Source organism: Carettochelys insculpta, chromosome 3 (assembly GCF_033958435.1).
Source record: "Carettochelys insculpta isolate YL-2023 chromosome 3, ASM3395843v1, whole genome shotgun sequence".
NCBI lineage: Eukaryota > Metazoa > Chordata > Testudines > Carettochelyidae > Carettochelys > Carettochelys insculpta.
The window spans coordinates 111,423,512-111,443,610 of NC_134139.1; the positions used below are offsets into that span (position 1 = coordinate 111,423,512).

General features: G+C 42.0%; 1 protein-coding gene across 3 annotated transcripts in view; it reads left to right on the forward strand.

Moving 5' to 3' along the window:
- ECHDC1 (ethylmalonyl-CoA decarboxylase 1) overlaps positions 1 to 20,099 on the forward strand; it is a 101,530-nt gene that overhangs the window by 54,952 nt on the left and 26,479 nt on the right. For 2 of the 3 annotated variants that reach the window (XM_074988780.1, XM_074988778.1), the window contains exon 2: positions 13,719 to 13,937. In XM_074988780.1, coding sequence (XP_074844881.1) covers positions 13,721 to 13,937 — 217 coding nt within the window. In that variant the 5' untranslated portion in view covers positions 13,719 to 13,720. Of the gene's footprint in view, positions 1 to 9,899; positions 10,146 to 13,718; positions 13,938 to 20,099 lie in introns of all 3 variants that reach the window. The other variant, XM_074988777.1, reaches the window with a different exon arrangement.

Consider the following 20,099-nt stretch of genomic DNA (forward strand, 5'->3'; position numbering starts at 1 on the left):
ATACAAAGGGTGTGTGTTGGTGGCAGTGAGGCTTTTTTGCTTCTTTTGCCAAGCTATTTGGAAGACTTGTAAAACTTTGTTGACGTTGGTCACGTGATGTGGTAGTGAAATGGTAGTATTTTAATATGTACCAAAAAAAGAGGCGTTTTCAGGCACCACTATTATAAAACAAACAACCAAAACACATTGTTTTGCAAAGCATTGCAGGTGAAATTTTAGAGAAATGATTTTGAAAACTTGGCCTGCTGGTTCTAAGGTTACAAAAACTTTGTGGGCCAAATACATCCTCGGTGTAATTGTTATTTCAGTGATTCTAGCTCTGTACTTTTAATAATCTAGAATTTGCTAGAAGGTGGGGAGTTGCAATGTCTAGTATAGGTATATTTGGCCAGATTTCATCAATCCTTTATTTATATAGATAGATGTCTAAAAAACACCCATAAGACACTAAGTGCTACATAACCTTAAAAAATCTCTATTTGCTCACTGTCATTTTTCATGAGACTCTTGTAATAAAGCAAATGCATCTTTCTTACCATCTCCTTAGGCAGAAATTTTAGAAATGGATGAGTAATAACACCTAGCTCTTAGCACTTTCCATCAGTTGATCTCACTTTGCAAAGGAGGCAAGTGTCGTCATCTCCTTTTCACAGATGAGGAAACTGAAGTGAAGTGACATGTGCCCATGGTTCATCCACCAGGGCACTGCAGAAGTGAGAATGGAACCCAAGGCTCAGTCGTTCCAGTGCCCTGTCTACTAGACCACACTGGTCCACCCCCCTGCCCCACAACAACGCTCCTCCTTTAGTACAAAATGAGAACACAGCAACCTACTGTTGACTTTACTATAGAAGGAACCAAGTCAAATTTTTCTCCAGGAGTATTCCTACTCTTGATGAACTCATTGCAGCCCTGTATGCCCAAAGACAAAAATAGTCTGCCTCATTCTCTCTTGTCAGAAGCAGCTTGGTCCTCTGTCAGACAGGCTATGTCTAGATTACAGGATTTGTTGACAGAAGTTTTTGTTGGAAAATATTATCCGACAAAACTTTTGTCAACAGATTGAAGCCAAAGTGCCAAGCGGATTGCAAGAGTAGTCCAAATGACCAACCAGAACCATGCTGTCTGGAAGCCCTGTCTGTTGACAGAGGTCTCCCCTCTGTCCCGCCCGAACGTCGGATCTGCTTTCTGTTGACAGAGGCATTATGCATCGTGGGGAGTGGGATACGGTGGTTGAAAAAGTGCTGCGTTCTGTTGATTTACTATTAACAGAACACCTTGGGAATCTGCATACTCTTTGGGTTTTGTCAACAAAACCCTCTTGTGTAGACATAGCCACAGATATTAGGGGAGGATGGAAACATCCTCTGTTGCCAGAGCGCAGGTGCCTTCAGGGAAAGTTTTAGGATTCCAGTGTCTCCTGCATGGCCAGGAACAGCAGCATGTGGCACTTGGAAATTAGTTGTCTCACTGCTCTTTTTACCACATTGGGCAGCAGCTGCGCAAATTTTTTGTGATGCTTCTAGAGTACACATGGCCCACCGTGCAGCATACTCAATAGTTTTCTGCATGCTTTCGCCTATGTCTCTGCTACAAACTCTGGTGAGACCAAGAGCTTAGTGTTCATAAAGGGACTGAACATTATATGGCTATCAAGAATATCCTAACAGAAAAGTCAAGATTTAAAGAGAAAGAGTTCTGGAAAGGATCTCAGCTGCAGTACTGCTTTAAGGTATTTAACAATCCCTAACTGTAGAAGAGGAAACATGTTGAAGAAAGGTTATCCCGTGACAACAGGATTTCTTGCCTATTCCTTGGACACAGGTGGTACTGAGCAGCTTCCAGATTGGATACAAGGTTAGATGGATTGACTTGTCTGATCCAATGTAGCCATTTGTACATTCCTACTGAGTAGCAAATAGTCCAGGCAGGATGAACTGGGGAAACCATATGTGTACAAGAGATGTACAAAATGAGATAGGGCGGACGCAGGGAGATCAGTGCAGTTACAGTAGTCTAGGTAGAACAAATGGGGTTGGACATGCCTTATTGGGGATTGACATTTGTAAAACCCTGTTAATGGAGTGAGCCTCTGCAAACACACTGAGCTTTACAGATGCCTCCCCCATCTGTACCTATTGCCTGTCTTCTCCACCTGCTCCTTTCATGAGAAACAGTCCAAATGTTTCCCCTCAGAAAATATTTTATTTTCATCCACAGAAAATGGTTGCCTCCTCCCATACCCCAGGAGCCCTCCGTGTTCGTTCTAATTTTTCCCTTCCATGGACACAATAAATTTTATTATGTGCACCAAGATGTGTGGGTGTGAACTACCAGTAGAAACACATGATGCCTGCTGTGGGAGCTGTGCTGATCAGATGGGCAACACTTGACTCTCCCCTGCGCGGCTGCACTTTCAGGTTACTGCAAATCCACTACAGGGACTGAGCTACCAGACCAGGTGCTTCTGAAGTTATGCTGAGGAATGAAACATCCAGGATTGGTAGCAAGAGAACTCCAGTTTCCTTCCCTAACATGGGCATAACAAGTCAGGGAATACCTTTCTTGAAGGTCAAAAAATACCAGGGCCTTCCAACACAAAATCTGTAACCCCCAGCCACCATATGTTCAAAATTAGAGGCAATTAGAAAGAATGCCACCCGATACCTTTAGGGAAAGGGGCAGCCTCGTATCTACTTAGTGTTTTTGAGGGCTACAATCTCCACAGGGCATGGGCGCTTACCAGTTGTGATTCCTTTGTTGACTGGTCTTATCAGTGTACCAGTGCAAAGTCATAGCCAGTGCAAAGGTGAACTGTTTGTTGCACTTGAATTAAACCATAGATTTAAGGTCTGTACTACCCTATTATGGCACCAAAACTGCTTTGGCATCAGCACAATTTGTGACAGGTGGCAGTACTGAAAGAGGCACATGTGTGAGCAGATTTGCAGTGAAAAACTATGTGGGTGAGACCATACATCCTGTTTACAGCTTTCATGAGTGATGTCATTTTATGAGAAAGGAACATCCATTCTTAAGTCCAGAGGTTGCCATCCAGCACCGCAGCAGTCACTCACGTAAAAATAGATAAAGGGAGAAAAAAATAAAGCTTCCCCCCAACATTTCTGATAATAAATGTTCCTTTATATTCATGCGCAATAGAACATGGACTGGAAGAGTTTGAATAAGAACGTGGTTCCCAACATACTGCAGCAAATGAGATACTTGCAGGATAACTGTGGGGAAAAAAATGGAAATAAGCTTTAAAAATTTAAAATAATGAAGACACTTGGGTTGAAGCACAAAGGCAGTACTGGTCTAAGCCTCAGGTGCTAGGAAATAAAAAAGACAAAGATGGAGAACAAATAAATTAGGAACTAATTGGTTTGCCATCCAAAATATCGAGCTGTTCAAAATAATGTCTACAGGAACATAAAAAAAGACATGAAAGCAGGGAGGTGGAATAAATATTAAACACAGCAAAAGGCAAAAAGTTGTCATAGATGCGTAGTTTTAAAATGAGTATTATAAATGTTAGATTAAACTTTTCCCATTTATTTATTTTGCTTGATCAGTGATTCATTTGGAAGCTACTTAGTTCAGTCTCCTTCTCCATCAAGTACACTGTCGAGCAGCTAAAGAAACAATGTTTTCTAGTGGTTAGAGCAGGGCATGGAAACTCAGACTCTAGCTTTATTTGCATCACTCCCAGTGACTCACTGACAGGTGAATTAAACTAGCTGTGTTTCATCTTATTTATCTGTAAAAGGGATGAATTAATAATATGTGCTTTTTAATGCAAGCTTTTTACGTCTGTTGTTGATTTAATCCTCACAGCATACCTGTGAAGTATTTTCAAATCATTGTACGGATTTATGTGTATAAGAATTTCCTCCAAAACTTTGTGTCCCTCTCTCTCTGTTTTATTTACCAATCTTAGACTCGATGTCGCAGTACATCATAGTCGTGTGGAAGGTCAGTTTAGTTAGTTAATTAGGCAGGCCAGAAAAGAATTTGAAGAGTGACTAGCCAAAAACTTAAAAGCTAACAGCAAAATCTTTGAGTACTTTAGAAGCAGGACGCCTGCCAAAGTGAAGTAGCTTCTGTTTGAGGAGGGGTTACGGACTGGACTTTACAGCTGGAGAAGAGATGACTAAAAGAGGATGTGACAGAGAGGCTGATAAAACATGACAGGTGTGGAGAAAATAAATAAGGAAGAAGTGTTCTTTACTCCTCTACTTTGCACAAGAACCAGTGGACACCCAATGAAATTAATAGCCAGTTTAATAGCCAGGCCTGAAAAAGGAATTAGATAAGGTCATGAAAGATAGGTCCATCAGTGGCTGTTAGACAAAACTGTCAGGGATGCAACCCCATGGTCTATCCCTTGCCTCTGACTCCGAGAAGCTGGGAGTAGATGTTGGGGACAGATTGCTTGAGGACTGCCCTGTTCTGTTCATTCTCTTTGAAGCATCTGGCATTGGCCCCTGCTGGCACACATAGCACTAGGCTTCGAGGACCATTGGCCTGACCCAGAATGGCCATTCTTTTGTTCTTAGTTCATGGATTAATAGATTTTAAGGTCAGAAGGAACAGTTATGATGATCTAACATAAGCCGTAGAATTTTACCAAGTGATTTAAGCATTTGACTTCTGATCTCATCCCATCTTGGGTGCGTCTACACTAGCCGGCTACTTCGAAGTAGCTGGCACAACGTCGAAATAGCATGCATCGCGTCTACATGCACCGTGCGCTATTTCAGTGTTGAAATCAACATTAGGTGGCGAGACATCAAAATTGCTATTCCTGTCCAAAGATGGGAATAGTGCCCTACTTCGATTTTCAATGTCAAAGTAGGGCATGTGTAGACGATCCACATCCCACTACATCGAAATAGCAGGGTCCTCCATGGTGGCCATCACCTGAGGGGTTGAGAGATGCTCTGTCCAGCCCCTGCGGGGCTCTTTGGTTGCTGCATGCAGCAGCCCTTAGCCCAGGGCTTCTGGCTGCTGCTGCTGCTTCTGGGGGTCCATGCTGTGTGCACAGGGTCTGCAACTGGTTGTCGGCTCTGAGGACCTTGTGCTGTGCAGGCCGAGTGTGTCTGGGAGGCGTCCTTTAAGGGAAGTGGCTTGCTGTTGCCCCAGAAGGGCTAGTTCAGCTTGTGACCCCGTCTGCAGGCTTTGCTGGCCCCTTATTTTGACGGGGGCACTTGTGTGTGTGGATGCTCCACATTTCCTTCCAGGGCAGCTCCTTTCGACGTTCCCCTCGCTACTTCGACGTTGAATGTCAATGGCACCAGCCCTGGAGGATGTGTAGACGATACGCGTCGAAGTAGCCTATTTTGATGTTCTTACTTCGAAATAAGCTACTTCGATGTAGTGTGCTAGTATAGACGTAGCCCTTGATCTGAGAACTTCAGTGTAAGGATATTCCACTATGTGTCTAGATGCATTGTTCCACTGCTTAATTACCTTCAGAGTTCAGTTCAGAAATTTGTCCATGTAAGAGAGTGTGCCATCAATGACAAAAACCAGGATACAATTGGAAAGTAGGGACAGATTTTGAAAGCAAGGGTCATGCTCCTGTTTGGCTCTGTCATATCTGCCACTTCCTCATGCCTCATTGGGCATTTCTGAACACAAAACTAACAAGGAGAACTGCATCTTGTCCAAGGTATCTCTCCCTGCTCCCCATCCTCTTTTCTTCTTCTCCTTCTTCCCTCTATCTCCAGGTTACCACTCACTTTTCTGCCCCTTACCAATGCTGCTCAAAGCACTCCCTTCCACCAGTGCTGGTAGGTTGAACGTCTAACATTTAAAGCTATTTTCTAGCATCAGATATCATAAACATAGGGAAAAGGCCACATAAAAACCAAGGGGATTCTAAAGATTTCCACACCATTCACAGCTTAGTGTTCCCCTTCCAATAATAATACAGTAAACTCTTTCATATCCGGCAGCCCTGGGACCAGGAGGTTGCCAGATACTCAAATATTCTGGGTAATATAGAGGTATATTCTGGATAATAGAGAGGTATGTCTAGCAATGCAGAACACTAAAGAAAAACAAGACTAGATATTAAGAAACAAAACTTTATGCAGAGTACTTTATTTGCCAACAACAGTAGTATTTACCCTGTAAACTTACATGGTATTTGCTATATTTATTTGTGTTTACTTTCGCTATTCTGTACTTATGGAAAACATAACTAAAATTTACTTGAAGTTAAAATGCCAGTTATTTGAGAGTCCTGGATGATAGACTGCTGGATATGAGAGAGTTCACTGTATGTCCTTCCACCCATCCACTTTCACTTACTAGCTGAGAGTATTCAGTCTGAAGCTTCAGGAGTCTTAGAGATGGATAAGGCCATGGGGTAGCAGTATGTTGCCAGTCTTCCTGAAGAACAGGAAAGGCTGAAGGGCATCTGTTTATTTTCCACCAGTGCCTATGAAGGTATCAGGAATTATTTGCTCCTTTCCCCCATTGGCCAGTAAAGGACTGCTTGAGGAGCTAGAATGAGGATATAACTAAGAGAAAACCACTGGAGATTTTTCTCCCCTCCCCACATGCAACAGGAGTGAAGCTGGACCAGTGGTCACTGACAGGCCCATCATGATTTTGAAAGCATCTAGTAATAATTTTTAACATTTCCCCATTGCCAGGCTGTTGCAGTGAGGAGAAAGAAATTGAAATAACAGAATGGAATTGCAGGCCTGGTACAAATACTGCAGCACGTGATCCTGGAGCATGGAATTGCATGGTTTAGAGGAGAATGTTGGACATGATTCTAGAATTTTCCTCTTTGTCTTTTTTGAAAAGTGCTATCATACCTTTAAGTTCAAATCACAGAATACTAGAACTGGCAGGACCTCCAGAGGTCATAGAATTGAGGCCCCTGAACGCATGGCAGGGCCAAGAACCATCTATGCCGTTATCTAAATTGTTGATGGAGATATTCAACAGAACTGGTCCCAAAAAAGATCCCTGCAGAATGACACTTATTATATCCTTCCAGCATGACTATGGAGTTTACCTGGACAATTACCAGAGACATTCAGGCAAGATATAACCGCTCCTCTGTGTGCTGGCACCTCTAACAATACGCAGCATTGCTCTGGTATTAAATGCAAGTGTCTACAGTGCTTATGAGTTCATGTGAATCCATAATTCAAAAGTCCAGGAGCAAACAAAACCCTGAAAACTATCAAGTAAGTCAGTATTGATAAGTCGCCACACATTGGTGTAGACATGTAACAGTGAATACTGGCAATATAGCACAGCTCTAGCAAGTTTAACAACATGCTAAAATAACAACAATCCACAATGTTAATTATTCCCCTGTTGACCATTGGTAACTTCTATGGGAAAGTTTGTCACTGGCAAAGTTGTTGTATAATTTGATGGTGGTGCAGGTAAAGTGGAATGTAACATATCTTGTTTTAATAAGACTTTGTTAGTGTAAGTACAGTGTTTCACATGCTTACATGGCCCCCACTATTTTGAGCACCTCACTATTTTTAACGTAGTTGTCCTTACAGCACTGCTGTGAGATGGAATTATCCCCATTTTACAGATGGGAGAATTGAGATACAATAAGGCGTATTGATTTTTCCCTGTGATTGGTGGAACGGCAGGAATTTGAACCACAGTCTCTCAAGTCCCAGGCTGCTGCCATACCCATAGTGCAAATCTATCTTCTTGGTGAGTTTTGTAGTTGTGTTTATAATTCAAAAATTTAGAAATTTTCCTTGATTTGTTTAACATAGAATATTTAAAATTAAAGAATCCCAACAGCATTTGTTATGTTTTCTGTACTCTGTTGAACTCTTGCCAGAAACCACCTGAAAAATCAATTCCAGACATGCCATGGGCTGCAAGTGCTTCAGGCTGACGGGAATTTTGCTCTTTGTTTGAGATCAACAAAAATCCCTTTTGTATGAAAGAGCTGAACACTTAAATGCTGTGCTTGTCCTAAGTGTTTTTCTTTCTGAGACTGATCCGTTAAAAATCTCTCTTTTTCATTAAATTAGAAAAATTTTGTACAGGGGCCAGTATTGTAGAAGATGGTGAAAAATAATTCCATGATGATACCTTGCTGTGTGTGAGTCATTAATCGTGACTCACGATCAGCAGGCAATGATGTCCAATTTGTTTTCTAATCCTTCACTTGCTGATGTTCTTTATTGCCATGGTAATAATAGTAAAAAAGCCTGTTAATGCATACAGCCACACAGGATTTAGATTTACAGATTTTCTTTTGGAACAAAATTTCCATATTTTGAGTCTGGCTTGCTCTTAACTTATTTTTTAACGTGCAAAATGTAGGAAATATCAAAAGTGATCATACAGGTATAATTTGGCAGTGAGTTACACTAATAAAAAGATGGGGGTTTTTTGGAAATGCTTTGGAACCTTAGGAACCAGTCACTGACTGCACTGACAGTTTGAGTCTATGGAAGCGGGGGACTCATAGTGCAGCATTAAGTGAAGCATAACACAGGAAAGAACAGCCTGGCTATCCCACACAGCTCTGCTAACATACCAAAAAGCTACCCTGAATCATCCCTGCTTTTCTAGTCGGTCCTCTCTTGAGCAGAATCTAGCAGCTGTGGAGTAACTTTTATTTGGTATTATGCCCAGTATAGAGTATAGAAGCGTCAGGTGACTGAGATCATCAATCTCAATCTGTTTTCCTCTATGAACTCAGGTTGCCATATCGGAAAAACTAATGAATTAATTCACTTTGTCACTTACCTCTGTGTAATTTCTTTTGCTGCTTCTTCTGCTTCATCCTCCTCCTCCTCCTCCTCCTCCTCCTCCTCTTACAGTAGTCCTCAAAAGCCTATTGCACTAAGTGCTGTGCGAAGAGAAAATAGAAGATCTCTCAAAAAAGATCAGCCAAAGAAGCAAATTAATTATTTAAAAAAAAATAAAAAGCAGCTTTGGAAGTCAGTTAAGTGTATACTTGGAGCAGAAAAACCATTAAAAACCATTAAAAAATTCCAAAAGGTGAAGGTTGGAATGTTGTGGGCAGAAAGAGGTTTGAGTAAATAGAGTTTGGAACAATAAACAGCATAGAAGATTGATCTGAGAAGAATAAGATGAATTCATTTGTACGTCAACGTGGTAGCTTTTTAAACAGTCTCTCTCTCACTATTATATTTTAATGTAAGAGGGAAATAGTTTGCAGTGGACGAAGATAACATACACTCTGCAAGTAGTTCTGTCTTTGGAGATATTTTAGGAGAAGCTCTCTGAAGCTATTGCTTTGAAACAAACATTTTCCCAGCTGCATTGCATCTCATCACAGAATATATGAGTACACACATAGACATATGTCTTTTTAAATTTATTCGTGGTAGAAGCTGCAAACATAAGGTTTATGACTTCAGTAATGGTTGGTAGTGTTACAGCTATTTAAAATATACCATAAAACCCCAGAAATTAACCAAGAGCTGCCAGGTGAACAGATGTCGGCCACTCAGTAAAGAATGTCATTGCTGGCTGAAAAACATAAAATCTTTGTTGATGTAGTTTGCAGATGACACAAAAATTGGGAGAGTGATAGGTTGCTGGTACACAACAATTTGGATTGCTTAGTAAACTGGTCACAAGTAAACAATGTGCATTGTAAAACAGCTAAACGCAGATGTACATACAGTAAACTCTTTCAAATCTGGCATTCTATCATCTGGAACTCTCAAATAGCCAGCATTTTAACGATAAGTAAATTTTAGATGCATTTTCCACAAGTACAGTATAGTGAAAGTAAAGACAAATAAATACAGCAAATACAGTATAAGTTTACAGTGTGCAATACTACTGTTGGTAAGTAAAGTACTGTGCATACATTTTTGTTTGCTTCTTAATATTTAATCTTATTTTTCTTTATCCAGAATATCTGAATATCCAGCAACCTCCTGGTTCCAGGGCTGCCAGATGTGAAAGAGTTTACTGGAGCAGAATATAGACCATATTCACAGAACTGGAGTGTGGAGGGGAGAACTCTGTTATGGGAAGCAGTGACTCTATAAAAGATTTGGGGCACATTGTGGATAATCAGCTGAACATAAGATCTCAAACTGACCTTGTCTTTAAAAGAGCTAATACAATCCTGCGATGCATAAACATGATATTCTTAGGTAGGGTGGAGAGGTTATTTCATCTATGCATTTTTACTGGTGTAACATCTGCTGCAATATGATTTCACTCTGGTGCCCACAATTCAGAAGGATGTTGATGTATTGGAGAAGATGGGAGATGAGGCCAGAGAATGGTTAAAGGTTAGACAACATGCCAAATAGTGATGAAACTCAAGGAGCTCAATCAATTTAGCTTAAAAAGATTAAGGGGTGACCTGCTTATAGCCTATAAGTGTTTATATGGAAAACAAATATTTAATAATGAGCTCATCAGTCTAGCAGAGAGAGGTATAACACAAAACAAGGGCTGGAAGTTGACAATAGGTAAATTCAGACAGGAAACAGTGTACATTTATAATAGGTACAGTAATTAACCATTGGATCTGTTTATTGAGGATTGTGGCGGGTTCTCCATCACTGGTATTTTGTAAGTCATGATTAGATATTTTTCTAAACGATCTACTGTAGGAGTGACCTGAGGGAAGTTCTGTGACCTGTGTGATACAGGAGATCAGACAAGATCAGGACTTCTCAAGTCATGGTCTGGACCCCAGAATTGGGTCACCAGTACGTTTCAAAGGGGGTTGCATGGCAACAGGTCCATAACCAGGGCAGGACTCGCCACTCAGGATGCAAAGCCAAAGGAAGAGGGGTGTGGAAAAATGCTCCCCAAAATATGGTAGGGGATAGAACCCTGCAGTGGACATGGTACTGCCACCCTTACTTACTTCTGTGCTGCTGCTGGCAGTGGCAGTGCTGCCTTCAGAGCTGGGCGCTAGCGAACAGCAGCTGATGGCTGAAGTGTTAATGTTGTTTGTGGCATAGGAGGGATTTTTAATCCCACACTCGTCCCACCCTGCACTAGCCACACCCTTCTGCTTCCACATTGTTTGTTGGATATTTATCCCACTGCCATAATAGCCAGAGCAAGATAGAAATTCAACAAATAATGAGGGAATGGGTGGGAATGCATAGGTAGGCTGGGCCATGAGTGGGATAAAAAAAAGCCAGTTCCACACAGGGCTTCAGATATGCTGGTTCATCCTGAGAGGTAAAATGCCTAATTACAGCACCATGTGGCTGCTCTTGTGGCTCATATCCTATGGGGCTTTCTGGGTGCATTTCCTGTTTCTGGCACTGCTACCTCTATGGTCCCAGCGCTTCTCAGATTTGGTCCAGACATCACAATGACAGGAGTCTGCGTAGGGCAAATGTCCGTGAGTGGCACTGCAAGCAGGTCACAACTCCACTCAGACACATTTGGTCCAGTGAGGGGGAGCGGGGCCAAACTTGAGTAGTGCTCCTTACTTTGGAGATTGCAATGCCCTGTGCTGAAATCCGAGCCCAGCCATTGCCATAGCACAGGAACTGCAGGAGTCTCAGGTGACCTATGTCCCAATTTTATAAGGACAGTGCTGATGCTGTTATTTTTTCTTATATAAGCCCCTGTTACCCCCACCCCCTTCTCAGTTTTCCCCACTTGCTATCTGGTCACCCAAAGGAGCTGCCAATGTGGGGTGAGTGTTGGGCAGCACCCAACTCCCCTGCATGCAGAACCTGAATGACACCACCCCAAGGCCTCCACCACCAGATTATTTACTAGGTCACAACTGGCCATAAACATTTACTAATGGGTTGTGAGTCTGAAAAAGTTGAGAACCACTGATCCAGATGATTACAATGGTACCTTCTGACACTGCAAGCTATGAATTTATCAAAGAGAAATATACCAGTAGCTACATCGTTCCCTCCCCTTTATTTACATTCTAAAAAGTGTGTGTATATAATTTTTATTTTGCTATGTTTTAGCAAACACATGTCCATTCACACTAGACCTGATTTAAAATCCAGCCATCAAAATAGTCTTTGTTGGTTTAGAGGTCGGATGGGAGCTGCTTTCCAGAAAGAATCCTCAGGATTGACAAAAAGTTCCTTTGGATTTTTGTCTTATTCTGACAACAGATTAGTCGGTGGTCTTTCTTCAGTTCTGTCTACACTAGCACTTATGTCAGTATGACTTATATTGCTCAGGGGTGGGAAGAAGCCAATCACCCTCAGTTTTAAGTTTCTCTGTCACTGTGTTCTGTACTATGTCTATGGTAGAACTTCTCTCACTAACATAATTAATCCACCCCCCCAGTGGCAGTAGCTAAGTCTATGGGAGAGCTCTCTCTCGTCGGTTTACAGTGGTTACACTAGAGAGTTTACAGCAGTGCCTCTGCATCGGTGCATGTGCATTGCTGTGATCTCTGAAGTGTAGCCATAGCCTTAGTGTCTGATATCTCAAGTTATTTTGAGATGACAGATGTTATTCAAAGTAACTTTGCTGTCATTTATACTATGCACATGCTATGTTGAAGTACATTCAAAATCACGAGTGTGTTATTCTAAATCAGTAAACCTCATTGCAGGAGGAATAACTATTTCAAAATAGGTGCTGTTAAAAAGTGGGAGAGCGCTTATTTTGAAATAAGCACTATTCCCTGTCTTAATGGCATCTATTTCAAAATAGTTATTTTGGAAGAGCTGCTATTTCAAAATACATTACAAAACACATTTTTGTGTATAGCATTTTTGTATATAGCAAAATGCATTTTTGGGTATATTTCAAAATAGCTATTCCAGAATAGTTTATTTGAAAATAAAGAAAAATCTTCCAAAATAACTTGCGAGTATAGATGCAGCCATAATGATACTCCTTTCCTTAGATCTGCTGAGAACAGCTTTCTTGATCTAATGTGATAAGCTTCCTCTGGTCACCTGCCTCGAGCTAACACAGATCTTTTCCTCGGGTCCTTGAGAAATCATTTGTGGACAGTTATACCCTGTTAAAACCTTTTCTTCATGGGAAGGAACTTTCTGAAATTTCTAGATTTACATCTAGAATACATGGTTGATATAAAGTTACAGATGTATCTATCTGGTTATTTTTCATGGACACTCAACAAAATATAACTCCCAGGAAGAGACACTCTGTATATGAAGATCAAGTGGAGAAAACTCTTACAACCAACAGGAGACCTATAAAATTGAGGGTTTGTGGTAGAAAAAGCTGACGTATCCATGATAATGATACTTTTGTATGCCGCTATAATTATATCTGGCTTTATAATTATGTGTGTGTGCTTATTAGTTCTACAAGCAAAGTCCTTTTCATCAGACTGGTGTAGAAGAGGCAGCTACTGCACAGGTCCTTATAGAAGAACATCAGTAATTAACTACATTTATTGAGCATGTCACTCCAACCTCATTCTCAAACTTTCTTGGGTCTCTTCTGGGGTGCTTTTGTTACTTAAAGGGTGGAATTTCCAAAAGTGCTTAGCATTGGCCTAACTTTTCTCCCACTGATGTCAACATTAAAACTCCTTGGATTAGTGAGAGATGAATTGTCTTGAGTTCTTTTGCAAATCTTAACCTAGGTATCCAGCCTTTGGTCTGTGGCTTTTCTGTGACTGTTCCACTTCTGAGGTTAATCTTACAAAATCCCATTTTTCTGTTGAAGGAATGGGTTGTGTTTGAAAGGGAGTAAAACACGTGTGGGGTGACCATTTCTTGCTCTGTTTCTCTTTCTAGAAATGGCAGTTTCTCTTTGGAAAAGCTCAGTCCAAACTACAAAGAGTAGACTGTTCCTGCAAAGAGGTATGTCACTTTATAATGGCACCCATGGCTTCGAGGAAGAAGAGATAAAGAAAAAACTTCAGCAGTTTGGCGGTGGATCCATCCACCTTTCTAAGGACAATGGCATTGGAGTCCTCACCTTGAATAACCCCAAGCTAATGAATGCATTCACAGGTATTGACACGTGAGAGTGTTTTTTGTTTTGTTTTGTTTCTGTCTTAGAGCAGGCGTGTCCAACCTGTGGCCCGCGGGCCACATGCGGCCCTGGACAGCTAGTAATGCGGCCCCACAAGATCGTAAACTTTTAACATTATTATGTGATTTATATACATAAACTATATTATATATTTTATATGCGGCCCAAGACAATTCCTCTTCACTCAGTGCGGCCCAGGCAAGCCAAAAGGTTGGACACCCATGTCTTAGAGTTTTGAAGGTCTAATTGACTTCTGATGTAATATCTCTTGTTGGATTTAGTATGCAAGTTCTGGGTGGGGTTGGTGGTCTGTTATATACAGGAGGTCAGAAGAGGTGACCCTTCAAGTCTTAAACTGCATGGCCTTGTGAGAATTTATGCCCATAACTGTATAATGGTTAAAAATAAGAAAGTGTGGCTTTTGAGATGTGTTGACTGCTGTTTAGTACAGTAACTTCATAAGAAACGTGAAAACACAAGAAACTTCAGTCACTGAAAAAGTCACTGTTTGAACACACTTGCCCTTTTTTGAGTCAGCTCAGTCTATCCTCTCTGCTCTTATTCTTTATTCTTTGTTTCTTCCGTCCATCCCAGCTACACTGGAAACAAATATACTTGTGTCTTTCAGCTCAAAACACCTTTACAAATGTATGGGTTAAGCTTAGAGGTGGAAGCAACAGAGGTGCTGTTGTACTTGGTGTCTGCCATAGACCACCAGATCAGGGAGATGAGGTAGATGAGGGTTTCTTCAAACAGCTAAGAGAAGCTTCCAAATCACAGGCCCTGGTTCTCATGGTAGACTTTAATCATCCAGACATTTGTTGGGAGACCAATACAGCAGCACACAGACAGTCCAGGAAGTTTTTGGAGAATATGGGGGAAAACTTCCTGGTACAAGTTCTGACGGAACTGACCAGGGGCTATGGAAAACTTGACTTGCTGCTCAGACACAGGGAAAAATTAGTAGGAGAAATAGTAACAGAGAGGCAGCCGTGCTAGTCTATACACTATCAAAACAAAAAGCAGTCAAGTAGCACTTTAAAGACTAGCAAAATAGTTTATTAGGTGAGCTTTCGTGGGACAGACCCACTTCTTCAGACCATAGCCAGACCAGAACAGACTCAATATTTAAGACACAGAGAAGCAAAAACAGTAAGCAAGGAGGACAAATCAGAAAAAGATAATCAAGGTGAGCAAATCAGAGAGTGGGGTGGGGGGTGGGGTCAAGAATTAGATTGAGCCAAGTATGCAGACGAGCCCCTATAGTGATTCAGAAAGTTCCCATCACAATTTAAACCATGTGTTAATGTGCCGAATTTGAATATAAAAGCCAGCTCGGCTGCTTCTCTTTCCAGAACGGTGCCATAATTGTTCTTCAGTAACACACATACCTTTAGGTCATTGACAGAATGCCCCATTCCATTAAAATGTTGACTAACTGGTTTGTGGATCTGAAGTGTTTTGATGTCTGTTTTGTGCCCGTTGACCCTTTGTCTAAGGGAGTTAGAAGTCTGTCCAATATACAAAGCATCTGGGCATTGTTGGCACATGATGGCATATATGATGTTAGTAGAGTAGCATGAGAAAGTGCCCGTGATTCTATGAGTAACCTGATTAGGTTCAGTGATGGTATTTCCAGAGAAGATATGTGGCCAAACTGGCAGCGGGCTTTGTTGCAGGGAAAGGTTCCAGGACTGGTGTTCCTGGGGTATAGACTGTGGCTGTTAGTGAGGATCCTCATGAGGCTGGGAGGTTTTCTGTAGGAGAGAACAGGCATGTCACCCAGGGCCTTCTGGAGTGTAGCATCCTGATTAAGGATAGGTTGTAGGTCTTTAATAATTCGTTGCAGTGGTCTGAGTTGGGGGCTGTAGGTGATGACCAGTGGTGTTCTGTTCTTGGCTTTTTTGGGCCGATCTTGGAGTAGCTGGTCTCTGGGTATTCGTCTGGCCCTGTCGATTTGTTTTTTTTTACTTCTCCTGGTGGGTAATTCAGGTTTATGAATATTTGGTAAAGTTCTTGTAGTTTTAGGTCTCTGTCAGTTGGATCAGAGCAAATGCAATTGTATCTAAGAGCTTGACTGTAAACAGTGGATCTAGTCACGTGTGCAGGATGGAAACTAGAAGGGTGTAGATAAGTATAGCGATCAGTAGGTTTTCGGTACAGTGTGGTACTGATCAGGCCATCCTTGATTAGTACTGTAGGGTCCAGGAAATGTATCTCTTGCATGTTGTAATCGAGGCATAAGTTGATGGTGGGGTGTAGATAAAGTCTCTGTGGAATTCTTCTAGAGCCTCTGTACCATGGGTCCAAATCATAAAGATGTCATCCATGTGTCTTAAGTAGAGGAATGGTAATAGGGGACAAGAGCTGAGGAATCGTTGTTCCAGGTCAGCCATAAATATATTAGCATATTGTGGGGCCATGCGGGTGCCCATAGCAGTTCCACTAATCTGGAGGTATAAATTGTCCCCAAAACGGAAATGATTGTGTGTGAGAACAAAGTTACAGAGGTCAGACACCAGATTGGCTGCGGTGGCATCAGGGATGGTATTCCTGATTGCTTGTAATCCGTCTTTATGTGGAATATTAGTGTACTGAGCCTCTACATCCATTGTGGCAAGGATGGCGTTATCAGGAACTTTTCTGATGTTTTGTAATTTCCTCAGGAAGTTGGTGGTATCTCGGATATAGCTGGGAGCGTTGGTGGCATAGGGTTTGAGGAGGGAGTCCACGTAACTGGATAGTCCGGTGGTAAGAGTGCCAATACCTGAAATGATAGGGATTCCAGGGTTTCCAGGTTTGTGGATTTTGGGAAGTAAATAGAATAATCCAGGCTGCAGCTCAGATGGTGTGTCTGAGTGAATGAGGTCCTGAGTAGCAGCAGGGAGTTCCTTCAGTAGTTGTTGTAATTTCCTTTGGAATTCCAAAATGGGATCAGCGGAGAGAGGTCTGTAAAATGTGGTGTTGGAAAGTTGTCTGGCTGCCTCCTGTTCATAGTCTGACTTATTCAGGATGACAACAGCACCCCCTTTGTCAGCTGGTTTGATTATGATGTCTGGGTTATTTTTGAGACTCTGAACAGCATGGCGTTCAGCATAGTTGAGATTGTGTCTCATTTGGCATTGTTTGTGTATAATGTCAGCCTGAGTACGGTTGCGGAAGCACTGTACATAGAAGTCCAGACTTTCACTGCGACCCTCAGGGGGAGTCCACATAGAGTTCTTCTTCTTTTGTTGTTGGTGGGGGGATCGAGAGAGTCAGACTGTTGTTCATAGGTGTGCTGGAAAAATTCCTTTAGACGGAGGCGGCGAAAGAAGGCTTCAGGGTCACCACAGAATTGTATTAAGTTCGTGGAGGAGGTAGGGCAGAAGGAAAGACCCCAGGATAAGAGAGACTCCTCTGCTGGGCTGAGTTGGTAGTTTGAAAGGTTAACAATGTTGTTGGTCGAGCTACTGTTATTGTGGTTGAAGTGTCCTGAGGAATGAAGTAATGAAGAAAATTTATTCTCTTTTCTTTTTTGTAGAAACAGGAAGTGTGTTTTATAAATATCTTGTCTGGCACTGGTAAAGCCTCGTACTGTGGGGTCTTGTGTGGATGCCTGTTCATTGATGATAATTTCAAGTTCAGAGAGTTCATTTTTGATCATCTTTTGTTTATTGTAAAGGATTTTGATCAAGTGGTTCCTCAGTTTCTTAGAAAGCGTGTTGCATAGATGTTCACTGTAGTCAGTGTAGTGTGTTGATTGTAATGTGTTTTTCACTGTCAGTCCCTTGGGTACAGTGTCCATTTTCTTTCATTTGGAAAGAAAGATGATGTCTGTCTGGATCTGGGCGAGTTTTTTCATGTAGTTGATGGATCGCCATTCCAAACGGCTTTATTACCAAATATTACCAAATATTCATAAACCTGCCTTACCCACCAGGAGAAGTAAAAAACCAAATCGACAGGGCCAGACGAATACGCAGAGACCAGCTACTTCAAGATCAGCCCAAAAAAGCCAAGAACAGAACAGCACTGGTCATCACCTACAGCCCCCAACTGAGACCACTGCAATGAATTATTAAAGACCTACAACCTATCCTTAATCAGGATGCTACACTGCAGAAGGCCCTGGGTGACATGCCTGTTCTCTCCTACAGACAACCTCCCAACCTCCTGAGGATCCTCACTAACAGCCACAGTCTATACCCCAGGAACACCAGTCCTGGAACCTTTCCCTGCAACAAAGCCTGCTGCCAGCTTTGTCCACATATCTCCTCTGGAAATACCATCACTGGACCTAACCAGGTTACTCACAGAATCACAGGCGCTTTCTCATGCTCCTCTACTAACGTCATATATGCCATCATGTGCCAACAATGCCCAGATGCTTTGTATATTGGACAGACTTCTAACTCCCTTAGACAAAGGGTCAACGGGCACAAAACAGACATCAAAACACTCCAGATCCACAAACCAGTTAGTCAACATTTCAATGGAATGGGGCATTCTGTCAATGACCTAAAGGTATGTGTGTTACTGAAGAAGAATTATGGCACCGTTCTGGAAAGAGAAGCAGCCGAGCTGGCTTTTATATTCAAATTCGGCACATTAACACGTGGTTTAAATCGTGATGGGAACTTTGCGAGTCACTATAGGGGCTCGTCTGCATACTTGGCTCAATCTAATTCTTGACCTCCCCCCCTCCACCCCTCCACTCTCTGATTTGCTCACCTTGATTATCTTTTTCTGATTTGTCCTCCTTGCTTACTGTTTTTGATTCTCTGTGTCTTAAATATTGAGTCTGTTCTGGTCTGGCTATGGTCTGAAGAAGTGGGTCTGTCCCACGAAAGCTCACCTAATAAACTATTTTGCTAGTCTTTAAAGTGCTACTTGACTGCTTTTTGTTTTGATAGGAGAAATAGAAGTGTGTGGCAACCTGGGCTGCAATGACCTTGAGGTGATAGATTTCAGGATCCTCACAAAAGGAAGAAAGGTGAGAAGTAATATACAGACCCTTGATTTCAAAAGAGCAGGCTTTCACTCCGTGAGAGAACTGATGGGCAGGATCCCCTGGGAAATGAAGATGAAGGGGAAAAGAGTTCAGGAGAACTGGGAATATTTTAAAGAAGTCTTGCTAAAGGCCCAGGAACAAACAATCCTGCTGCATAGTAAGAAATGCAAATATGGTAGGCAACCAGCTTGGCTGAACAGGGAAATCCTTGGTCATCTTAAACTCAAGAAGGATGCATATGAGAAGCAGAAACTTGGACACATGGACTGTGGAGGAGTATAAATATATGGATGGAGAATGCTGGGCAGTAATCAGAACAGCAAAAGTACAATCAGAACTGCAGAGAGGTAACTGAATAACAGAAGATGTAAGAAAAGCTGAAGTACTCAATGTTTTTCTTGCCTCAGTCTTCACAGACAAGGACAGCTCCCACACTATGGTGCTAGACAATACCATATGGGAATGTGGAGGGCAGCCCTTGGTGGGGAAGGAACAAGTTAAGATCTATTTAGAAAAACTAGATGTACACAAATCCATGAGTCTGGATTTAATGCACCCAAGGGTACTGAGGGAATTGGCAGACGTCATTGCCGAGCCTTTGGCCGTTATCTTTGAAGACTCTTGGAGCTTGGGAGAGATTCTGGATGATTGGAAAAAGGCAAATGTAGTGCCCGTCGTTAAAAAAGGAAAGAAGGACAATCCAGAGAACTACAGACTTACCTCAGTACCTGGGAAAATAATGGAAGGGATCCTCAGAGTATCCATTTTGGAGCACTTGGAAGAGGGGAAAGTGATCAAAAGTAATCAATCTGGATTCACCAAGGACAAGTCCTGCCTGACCAATCTGATCAGCTTCTGTAGTGAGGTAGCAGGCTCTGTGCACAAGGGGAAGTCAGTGGATGTGATATACCTTGACTTCAACAAAGCTTTTGATACATTCTCCCACAGCATTCTTGTACATAAGTTAAGGAAGTATGGATTGGTTACAAGGACTTTAAGATGGACAGAAAGCTGGCTTTACTGTCAGGCCCAGTGGGTAGTGGTCAGTGGCTCGGTATCTAGATGGCAGTCGGTTTCAAGTAGAGTGCCCCAAGGCTCGGTTCTGGGGCCAGTGTTGTTCAGTATCTTTATTAATGACCTGGATGAG